The sequence below is a fragment of the Drosophila novamexicana genome, unplaced genomic scaffold, assembly GCF_003285875.2.
Source record: "Drosophila novamexicana strain 15010-1031.04,08,12 unplaced genomic scaffold, DnovRS2.1 tig00004560-arrow-pilon, whole genome shotgun sequence".
NCBI classification, from domain to species: domain Eukaryota; kingdom Metazoa; phylum Arthropoda; class Insecta; order Diptera; family Drosophilidae; genus Drosophila; species Drosophila novamexicana.
The window spans coordinates 171,422-182,668 of NW_020825054.1; the positions used below are offsets into that span (position 1 = coordinate 171,422).

General features: G+C 37.3%; 1 protein-coding gene across 5 annotated transcripts; it reads left to right on the top strand.

Annotated features, from left to right (window-relative positions):
- The first annotated feature begins 2,136 nt into the window (after positions 1-2,136).
- LOC115770592 (fructose-bisphosphate aldolase) lies at positions 2,137-9,866 on the top strand. Of its 5 annotated transcripts, XM_030715927.1 has the most exons (4): positions 2,137-2,280; positions 6,179-6,995; positions 7,062-7,261; positions 8,475-8,799. In XM_030715927.1, the coding sequence occupies exons 2-4, from the start codon at positions 6,200-6,202 to the stop codon at positions 8,568-8,570; spliced, it is 1,092 nt and encodes a 363-aa protein (XP_030571787.1). In that variant the 5' UTR covers positions 2,137-2,280; positions 6,179-6,199; the 3' UTR covers positions 8,571-8,799. The 5 variants fall into 5 exon arrangements, with proteins under 5 accessions (XP_030571787.1, XP_030571783.1, XP_030571782.1 ...); XM_030715923.1 differs by lacking the exons at positions 2,137-2,280; positions 8,475-8,799 and adding an exon at positions 7,429-7,576 and having other exon boundaries at positions 5,941-6,995; XM_030715922.1 differs by lacking the exon at positions 2,137-2,280 and having other exon boundaries at positions 5,942-6,995.
- The last annotated feature ends 1,381 nt before the right edge of the window (positions 9,867-11,247 follow it).

An 11,247-nucleotide genomic window follows, 5' to 3' on the forward strand; every position in this document is an offset into this window, starting at 1 on the left:
AATTTAATGGTCAATCTTTTGTGTGTGAGTCCTGTTCAATAATATTCCTATCGGTCTGGCTTTCCTATGTTGCAATAATGCTAATCGAAATTAAATGGACTTGTCGGTCTAAGGGTATTGAATACATTTCAAGAAATGCTGGTTAGGTTAGGTCAGTACCGAAGCCAAGCTCATAATCCTTTAACTAAGACTATTAGACTATATACCCGTATGACCCAATGGATGTGAATGTGTGTTTTGCAGACAGAAAGAAATCTTATGAACTCTATCGTCAAAGGTTGCATGTACGCCAAACTCTTCTTGAATAATTAACGAGAACGAAGATGTAATACCCTTGTAGACTCAACCTTTTGATAATGCTTATAGTGGTTTGCCCGTATCTAAGAAGCGAAGACAAATTAGTTAATGCCGAGTAGTTTCCAAATATATGAGTAGTATAGTATAATTATCTTAATAAACAAAAAATTTGTTCATACAAGAACCTACTTTTCGACCGATCGTTCCTATGGCAGCTATATGACATAGTGGTTCTAACACACGTACTGCGTGCAACAGAAAGAGGCAAAATTAAACAATTTTTTAAGACAAAAGTTGCAATTAAACTACAAATATCAATGGTTTTTTTTTTTTAATTTTTATACCCTGAACCCATTAAAAATGGGTATAAGCGTATATTAAATAAATAATAATAATATTGTATTTGTGCAAATTCCAAATGTATGTAACAGGCAGAAGAAAGCATCTCCGACCCCATAAAGTGTATATATTCTTGATCAGCATTAATAGCCGAATCGATCTAGCCATGTCCGTCTGTCTGTCCGTCCGTCTGTCCGTATGTATGAACGCAAGGATTTCAGAACCTATAAGAGGACTTACAATCCTAATGCCTGCGCAGATCGAGTTTGTTTCCGATAATCGATAGCTTACTCAGTTTCCAAGCAATCGATAAAAATCGATATCGATATTCTGTTTTTTGGGCAATTTTGGAAAATAATAAGAGCTAGCGTCACCAAACTGGACATATAGCTTCTAAAGTGGAATATATATATGCATTTGATGTTGGAAGAAGAGGGTTCAGGGTATCCCCTAGTCGGGAGCTCCCGACTAGAGCTTCTTACTTGTTTTAATACTGAAACTGTTTATTCTGACTGACTGTCTGGCTGACTGACTAAGAAGCTGAAATTTTCACAATAGTTTTCTTATGTGTTTACCATTCAATCAACCTCAAACTCATTTTCAAAGATCTTTGTTCACATTCATTTGAGGAGTGTTTCACACTTTTCGGAAAATCCATCCGCCCTTCGGTAAAATAAGCGTCAAAGATTGGTGGCATACGTTGCGCATTCGAATTCATTTTCATCATTTTCGTTATGAAAGTGCATTTGAGCTAATTTTTCACACTTTTCCCAGAATCGAAACTTCCACGGTGGCGAAGTTTTGAGTCTTGTGCGAATGTCTTTTTTAAATCCTTGTATAATGTATTAGAATAAGTTCTTCAGCGATTTTAAAAATTCCACCTGCTCTGGTAAATTGGTGGAAAATAGTTGTATGAAAGTTGCTTCTTAACTATCTAATCGACTTCAAAATCATTTTCAACGATGTTTTTATTTTAAATAATCATGCTCAGACTTATTTTTCAAGCACTAAATAAAAACTTAATGAATACTTGATTCGAAATTTGGAAACTCAACCTGCAAGAAAGTTATTTATCAAATTTGAGGCACAATTTGGTGACTTGCATATACGCTTGTTTGTTATAAAGGCATTAAGTATAATAATCAAAAATCAACAAAATATTGAATTTCTGGCCCTGTCCCACATGCAAGTTCAAATATTAAAATCGTAGCGCCGCAAGCAGTAAAAGTCAAGCAGTGGAAAGCAACGCGTGCAGTTGAAGCTCAAAAAGCTTAGCGAGCACGGCAATTCAAGCGGAACACAATGCTCACACCAATTGGCAAGCTTACCAGCTGCGCACACCGCAAGCTTTTAGATACCAAAAGCTTTTGGTATTTTGCATTTAGGCACAAAACTGTGCGCGATTTGACAACACAGAACGACCTCCAAACAACCTTTTGACGTTTCGCTTGCCTACGTTCGGCTGTCTTTTACTTATTTCGCTTTGGAATTTCTCGCCAACGCCGCCGCCGCAGCCGCAAGCCGAAAATAAAAGCGTCGGCAACTCAACTCCAGTGCAGCAGCAGCAGCAGAGCCAGCCGGTAGCCAGCAGCAGAGAGCGGAGCAAAATAAGAAAACACCCACACAGTTTCATTTTCCAGATCGGTGAGTGTGTGTGCAAACGTCTGTGTGTGTGATAAAAAAAATTTAAAAATTAAATGAAATAAACTAAATAATAAAAAAAGCGCAGTTCGTAATCTTGTTATATCAGTGCATTGCTTTGTTATTCTCAACCCAAGCAGTTGGTTTCGTAATCGTTTTCGCAGTTGTTAAAACTGAAAAAAGTTACAAGAAATTCTCGCTGTGCGTGCGTGTGTGTGTGTGTGAGTGAGCTTTTTTCTTTGGCTGGAATTTTTCTAGCTATGAGTTTTTATGATTTCCTCTTGAACTTTGTAGTGTTCCCCTTTGCTTATCGCAGACAACGTCGTTGACCTATGCAACTGAGCTGATAAGAAACCTGAGTACGCTGTCAGCTATCGAATAACTGTGCTTACCACTGCATTGCCGGTTGCGACCCCCCCTCCCCCCTCCTCCTCACCCCCACCAACATCTTCAACCAACCAGAAACCGCTCTACCATCGTACACTGCACTTTAGCTATATTTTCACTTTTGAGTTCATTTGCTTGTTGGCAGTATTTCAACTGCAATTTGCTTTATAAATAGTTGCCCCACGTCTTATGCATACATATAGCATATACATATACATATACATTATGTATAATTGTCTATATGCATCTATTCATTAGCTTTCGTTTAGTTTTCAATTAAATGTCGTCATTGCTGTGCGTTTGTTGAGTTCATCAATTGGCATTTCCCACCCAAAACGGAGAAACCTTTTTCTCGCACATAACTCAAATCAGCACAACAAGAGGGAAAGAGAACGGAAGAGAGATGGAACGTAAAGAATATGCGCGGTCCTGCTCGTGTGTGGCCGCCACTTTAGCAATTTATCTTGCTCACAACGCGTTGTTCCCACATTTCAGGCCTTACATAAGAGAGTGATCCATCCATAGATAAAGAGAGAAAGAAAGAGAGAGAGAGAGAGGAGAGATACAAAGAGAGTGGAAGCGGAATGGTAGAAGAATATTAAGGGTCAAAATAAGACAGAAAAAAATACTAGGAAGCAACTACCCTTCAATTTGAATGCGTACAAACACGTTTGTGAATGAATCCCATTCTGGTGTACGTGTCAGAAAAGGAATTCGCCTTCAAAACTCTTAGTTTCCAATTATTATTTAGACATACCTTATCAATAACACAAAAATATCTCATTAATATTCAAAGGGGCATGTCAAAATCATAAAGATATAAATCATAAAGATATAAATGTAGCTGCTTTTTAGGCATAAATAGATCCAGAATATAGAATTTTTTAGAGAAATAAATAAACATTAAAATGAGGTGAAATAAAATACTAAGCAACAAAATACAAAATATTACATTAGCATAGAACAGATTATACATTAGATAAAGTAGAAATAAATACATAAGGATTAAAGACTGCACGAAACTTCTAGTAACTTCTAACTTTTGTTTTTCGTTTTTAATATCAATTTTAATTTGTACCCTTATATTTTATTTGTTAATTTGCATACATTTCACTACAGCTTCTTCTACTCATACACAATATAACGCCCTACAGTGCCGCCTCTCTCTCTTTCTCTCTCTCTCTCTCTCTTTCTCTCTCTCTCTTTCTCTCTCTCTCTTTCTGTCGCTCTGAAACGCTCTCTCTTCCTTCCTTCTCTCACCCATTCTCTACTCACAGGTCAGTTTCTTCCTGCCTTGGCGCAGCTCGTATTTTCGTACTTTTGACCTATTGCTCATGCCTGGAGGCGGGGCTTTTTGTTGTGATCCGCACCACACGCGCAGCTACAATAACATCCTGAGCAAGTCTCAGCGATAACAACATGCTGTTAGAGACTTTGGAATCGCTTATTGTCAACATTGAGGGGCTCGTTTTCTTATTTGTATTCTTGAAGTGAAGGTTAAATTTTGAGCTGCATGACAACAGCAGCAAATCAAGATGCTTCCAAAGTTTCCATAATTTTCGAAAATCTCATTTTTTTTCTTGTCGTTTTATCAACTTGTTTTTTTGTTCGTAGCAGCCGCTTTATATGTATATGCACACGTTTTCGTGATATTTAGACACATGTGTCTATTATATTTTTATAAATACACACACACACACACATAAGCATACATGTTTTTTTGATAGCGTTAATTTATGTTGGTTTTTTTTTGTTGCTGTCGCTCGGTTGTTTTTTTGTGCTACTTTGTGTTTTTTCCATTTATTCGTCGAATTTCTTTGACTACATTTCAGTCTTCAATCGATTGCCGGCTCGTGTAGGTGACAAGTGAGTGAATCAGCTTTGCATAGATAACTAGAAGACAATAAAAAAAAAAGGCTTTATATGTAGTGTGTATAAAACAACGCAGTTCTTAGATTCCCATCCTATTTCCAAGTAAACAAATTTCCAGCTGCATTTTATTGACTTATCAGTTGCGGTTGTCGTGCTAATCAGTTTGTATATATTTACCTGCATCATATGTGTATATGTACGAATGTATGTGTTTGTGTGTGTGTTTTTTTTTTTGGATTGTGCGTGCCTTTCAATGTCAAACAAGTCAAGCAACATTGCGACTTTGTTGTATCTAAAACTTTTTCTCTATATAACACTTGCCTTCCTTCAACTATCTCTCTCCGACTCTCTCTCTATCTCTCTCTCTCTCTTTTTAATATATATATGTATATATATATATATATGGCTATCTCACTTTTACGCGCCACACGCGCCCGTGTAGTGTTTAACCGTTTCATAAGCAACACGTCACAAATTCGCCGCAGCAACATGTTGCCTCTGACCTTGTCCAATGTCACCGTTTCGGAGCATGCGCCGCACACGTCACGCAGCAAAAGTGAAAGTGGACGTCACAAGTATCGGCTGTCTCCAACGCCCTACTCTCTGGCGGGTCTTACATTTGCCCTCTCTGAATTTCCGCGCCCTCCGCTTTGATTACATCAGTCGGGGCTGTAGTTAAATTCGCAGTCTCGACTTGGCTCAGTTGCTGAAAAAGCATTGTCGAGGTTGGTTGAGCTGCTGGAGCTAAAATAAAAATTCAAGTGATTAGTTAGTGACTAATAATGTTTAATTAATGGAGTCTGCTGCAATAGGGCAGCTCTTGTTGTAAATCTGTGAATTTGTAATTACTAAAGGTTGCTTTTAATTGCAATAGACTGCTTATATATATGCAATTAGTTGGAATAAATGAATTTTTCACACTTTCTACTGCCAATTTTAAGAAAGCAGAAGCAGAAAGTTGTTGTCAACATTGTTGCCCAAACAGGAGCAGCATCCTATGTATTTTATGTACATGTATCAGTTTATAAACATGTATCTAAGCCGTGTTTGATAAATGCAGAACCATAAAAAGTGAAGCACACTTTATATAATATGCAAGTGTTTGCAGTGTTTGTTTATAAAAAGAAAATTTCGCACATTGCTCTGCCACTTTTAGCAACACCCGCAGCTTGGCAACATTGCTGCCCACATTTAAGCAACATTTGGTGTGTATGCGTGTAAAATGTTGCCAGCGCAGCAGTCAGCCGTCAACTCGCTCTCTTTCTACGCACTTAGACTCTCTCTTGTCATTGCTCTCTTTGAAAACAGCTGTGCATTTGCAAAGCTTTCAAAACCTTAAGCCCCTTTTGATTGATAGATATTCATATATATTTTTTTCCGCCCGCGACAGACGCTTTGTTGTAGTTTACACATACAAAATTTTTTTAAGTTATAGCTTATCAAAATTTCAATTGTTTTAGATATAAACATACAAGTAAAGCTCACAAACTGGAAACGGTGTCAAAATTCTTAGTTCATATAGACAGCGCACTCTTTTGTCCCCGCCCAAATGCACTTCAGCGCACTCCGACTGCTTAAATCTATTCATAACAATCCTTTATCGTATAAAAATAACTCACAATGTCAATCCGGGCCATTTCAGAAATTTACGCGAATCTCAAAGATGACCACCTACTTCAACTATCCCAGCAAGGAGCTGCAGGAGGAGCTCAGAACCATTGCCCAGGCGATCGTTGCCCCTGGTAAGGGAATTCTCGCCGCCGATGAGTCTGTCTCGACCATGGGCAAGCGCCTGAAGGATATTGGCGTGGAAAACACCGATGAGAACCGTCGCGCCTACCGCCAGCTCCTGTTCACCTCTGATGATAAGCTCGCCGAGAACATTTCTGGCGTCATTCTCTTCGACGAGACTGTGTACCAGAAGGCCGATGATGGCACCACCTTCATCCAGTGCTTGAGGAAGAAGGGCATCATTCCCGGCATCAAGGTCGACACTGGTGTCGTGCCACTGATGGGCTCCGAGGATGAGTCGACCACTCAGGGTCTGGATGATCTGGCCAAGCGTTGCGCCAAGTACAAGAAGGAGGGCTGCGATTTCGCCAAGTGGCGTTGCGTCCTGAAGATTGGCAAGAACACCCCTTCATACCAGGCCATCCTGGAGAATGCCAATGTGTTGGCCCGCTATGCCTCCATCTGCCAGTCGGAGCGCATTGTCCCCATTGTGGAGCCAGAGGTGCTGCCCGATGGTGAGCACGATCTGGATCGCGCTCAGAAGGTCACCGAAACCGTTCTAGCTGCCGTCTACAAGGCCCTGAACGATCATCACGTCTACCTGGAGGGCACGCTCCTTAAGCCCAACATGGTCACCGCTGGCCAGGGAGCCAAGAAGAACACACCCGAGGAGATTGCTCTGGCAACCGTCACGGCACTGCGCCGCACTGTGCCCTCTGCTGTTCCCGGTAAATTCTTAGCCCTCATTTAAAAAACTTGTAATGCATTTGCTAACTGATCTTCGCTATGCGCAGGCGTCACCTTCCTGTCGGGTGGACAGTCCGAGGAGGAGGCCACCGTTAACTTGAGCGCCATCAACAATGTTCCACTGACCCGCCCCTGGGCTCTGACCTTCTCGTACGGTCGCGCCCTGCAGGCTTCCGTGCTGCGCGCCTGGGGTGGCAAGAAGGAGAACGTCGCCGCTGGACAGGGTGAGCTCATCAAGCGCGCCAGGGTAAGTTTTACGCTATGGTTAAACAGAGTTTGGGCTAAGCGATACTTTGGGTTGCTGTAGACTTTCATCTTTGCCAGGGCTGTTGGCGGCTGTTAGCAGGAAACCATGTTAACCAAAACATACAATAACCTTATCATCCTTATTCCTCATCACATTCACTCATCCAGGGCAATGGATTAGCATCCAAGGGTTGTTATGAGTCTGGCTCCGTTAAAGGCGCCGCTGGAGATGCAGGACTACATGTCGAGAATCATAAATACTGAATACCCACCGCAAGAAATCACATTCGAAAAAAAAAAAATAAAAAAAAAAACCGAAAACCATTTTAAAGAGGGAGGATGATTATATTGGCACTATATCTGGCGATCTGAACGATCTTCAAGTTGTTTTGAAACTTTAGGCGTGCATTATGCTGTGTGAAATGTGCTATATGTATCTTTTGGTACACATCTTATTTTGTAAACCCTGTAATACACACACAAGGAATTTCAGTTTTGTAGACATTGTAGAGACGCAGGAAAACAAATAGACTGCGAAGTCTTTCCAAAATTTTCAATGAAAGCCATCTTATATTTTATAAAACATTTATTATATATCTTTTATTGTCCATTCTTTCTTTATTTGGTTACACTTTGTTTATTAAAATTTTCCACCTATTGACGCCCTCTGCAACATGCTCTTCGAATAAATTAAATTCCTGAAACTGACATTAGGCATGATATCCTAACCATTTGTTTATGCTAACCAATAACATTATCACAAATCAACCATTTTATTTAGACATAAATAAAAAATAATTAAAAAATAAATGCATATTTTAAATCCCTCTCAATTATTCATGTACATTTTTTGCACAAACCTATATTTCATTTTAAAAATGCATAACCAATAAAAATAATAATTTAATGCATGCATGACGATATTTTCTAAAAAAAAATACACAAATAAAACATCATTTTAAATATTGCCTACAAAAACCATTTCAATTTATCTTCCACATGAAATAATGCTTTATATTATTTATCAATAAATTCATTACTATTTATTACCTGTTTCACCTAATGCTTTATTGTTGTATTTCTTTTAATTTGTTGTATTTACGCACCTCTCATTTTGCTTTAATGTTTGTTCTTAAACCCTTTTTGCGCGCTTTTTCAACTAATCCCAAACCAATTCCTGCTTTTCCTTTTCTGTTTATCCCCGAAACCCTCAGGCCAATGGACTAGCCTGCCAAGGCAAATACGTGGCCGGTTCGATTCCCTCATTCGCGGGCAATACCAGTTTGTTTGTTGCCCAGCACAAGTACTAAACAAAATTAAAGACAAGTTCCAGCAAATGCAATTCGTAACGGCCGCTGTCTTAACCCAATTGGCTTACCTGTGCTGCGAGCAAGCCCGAACACATTCCACACAACAGCACAGAAATGGAATTACACACCTAAAACCTTATATAGATGTACAACTAGAGTTCTAATTATGACAAAATATAATATTACAATTATAATTTTTTTGACATGAGCCTACATTTATAATTTCTGAATGTCAGGAAAACAAAAACGAATAAATTATATTTACGAAAGTATTAGACTTTGTGGCTTTAATTGATGAAATCCAGTTTTAGTTAAGAATAAAAGTGAACTTAGGAAATGTAGGAAACATACAATAAAATTTATTGTTTTATATAAATTGTTTCTAGATTTTCTTTATATGTGTTACATTTCAATTTTTCAAATTATATTTTTTTTTATTATAATACGTAAGCGTGTGACTTTAAAATATGTATTTATGATTTCATTTTATGCATTTATTTATTTTAAAATATTAATCATACTTTATAAGCAGTTAAAAGTTAGTTTAATTTGCTAACAACCAATTTACTTAACCTGCTTGTCAATATGCACTGCTAGCAATGTCTACACGAGCCTTAATTAATTCCAAAATTAATTAGCAGCAAAAACTTATTCTCACACACACTGATGCACACTGTTAGCCGGACACGGGGCGTTTTTAGAATTATAGGAATTACATGCCGGGTCAGCTTAAATATGGCAAGAATATAAACCTTTTGGTCTTCCTCCTTGTTTTGGGCCACAATTAAGCGTAATCGAATAAACTTTTAGCTCCAAATACTTGCAAATTTAATTTACAAGAAAAAGTTTTCAACGTGTGGGGTTTTTATATTTGTGTGAGTGAAAGTGGGGCTTATACGTAAAAAGTTGGAAAAATTGCCGCAGGTAAGACGGGGCCAACGTAGCCAACGGGGCCAACTTCCAATTTACAGTTCAGTGGGCCATGCCAAAAATCGCAGTAAAAGTTGGAAAAACAAAATCTTGTGTTGCGCATTTTCTGGTGGGTGTTAAGCTTAAATATATGGGAATTTGTCTCGGGGAATCGTAAGGACACTATAAAATGCTAAATTTATTAACGTTTTCTTCCCATTCTGTTCTCCTCAGGCAAACGGCGAGGCTTCCGTGGGCAAATACGTTGCTGGCAGCGCCGGCTCCGGTTCTGGCTCTTTGTTCGTTGCCAACCACGCCTACTAAGGCGGGCAGCAACCAAGCAGCAGATAATAATAAAAGGAAGCTAATTGCTGAGCAAAAAAAAAACAACAACAACTTTTCCAGCAATTTTCATTATTTATTTTGTAAGTTACAAGAAAGCAAAAAGCGAAAAAGCAAGCAACAAAAATTAAAAAAAAATTTACCACAAGAATGTTTGAAAATGAAAAAATTATGTTTATTGAGAAGCAAATTTACTTTTAGTTCTAAGCACAAAAGCAAAACGAAATGTTGAAGTTATGCAAATTATATATATATTATACGATGATTATAAATTATTATGTAATATTTCAATGTTCGAAATCCACTTGCAAAAAGCATGTCGTAAATCGTAATCGCAGGTAAAACAAACAACATCAAAGATTTTTAACATTGAAATCACATGAGTTTCTTATGTTTCTACTTATTCATTAATATTTTGCAATGTTTGTATACAAAAAGCTATGAGAAAAATGTTTCATAATTATTATTATTACACTTTATATTTATGATTATGATTGTAATTATAAGTGAACAAAAGGATGCAAATAAACAAACGCAATCGAAATAAAAACAAAAAACAAAAACTAACCCAAAAGTCAACAAAAAAGCTACAAATCTATGATTTTATCGGCAGAATCAAGCTGATCTATATCTATTTCAATACAAAAATGCATGAAAGAAAATGCATGAAAGAAAATAAAACATTGTTATTGTTAAAAAGCAGAGTTTATTAACAAAACCAAAATATGAATAATAATATTTGTAGTTGTGCAAAACGGTGCAAAGGGCACTCGATTTTGCAGCTTTCTATTGTTATGGTTCCATAGAGATTGTATCTCTTGGTTCGTTTTGAGGCATCAGCGAGTATTCCTCGAAATCAAGAGACAAACAAAGCAAATAACTAACCCCACATTTATCTATTCTATATATATTTATGATTCTTTTTATTATGTTACTCAAATTTCTTCTATATCTATATATATATATTTCTGCATATCGTTGTTACCCACAAACATTTTAAATGCAACACAGTGCATATACCCTACATTTATAAGCAAACTTTTAATTTAAAAATGAACATTAGCAAAAAAGAAAAAAAATGAAATAATTGTATCTCATTTTATAATTTTCTTAATTCCTGAAAGCGAAACGTACAATAACAACAACATCATGTTTCACTTAATTAAATAGCTCAAATATATGAATATCCTACAACATTATATAGCTAAAGTATATGACAACTCGACAACATTAATATTAAACAACAACAATAAAAAAATCTATAAGGCAGTTGAACGAACATCATTCAATAAAAACTCGACCTTATAAAAGAGCAAAATACCAAAAATGTGTTTTCATCTTAATTAACTACCAAAATAAAAACAAATACTGTTGCATATAACAGGGCGAAGTTACGAAGTTTGCAAAACTGGCTAACAGCTTGACA

Excerpts from the sequence above, each read along its gene's own strand:
- LOC115770592 (XM_030715923.1), top strand. The coding sequence starts at position 6,086 with ATGCACTTCAGCGCACTCCGACTGCTTAAATCTATTCATAACAATCCT. Across the intron at positions 6,996-7,061 it reads TGTGCCCTCTGCTGTTCCCG|GCGTCACCTTCCTGTCGGGT; the intron begins GTAAATTCTTAG and ends CGCTATGCGCAG. Across the intron at positions 7,262-7,428 it reads AGCTCATCAAGCGCGCCAGG|GGCAATGGATTAGCATCCAA; the intron begins GTAAGTTTTACG and ends TCACTCATCCAG.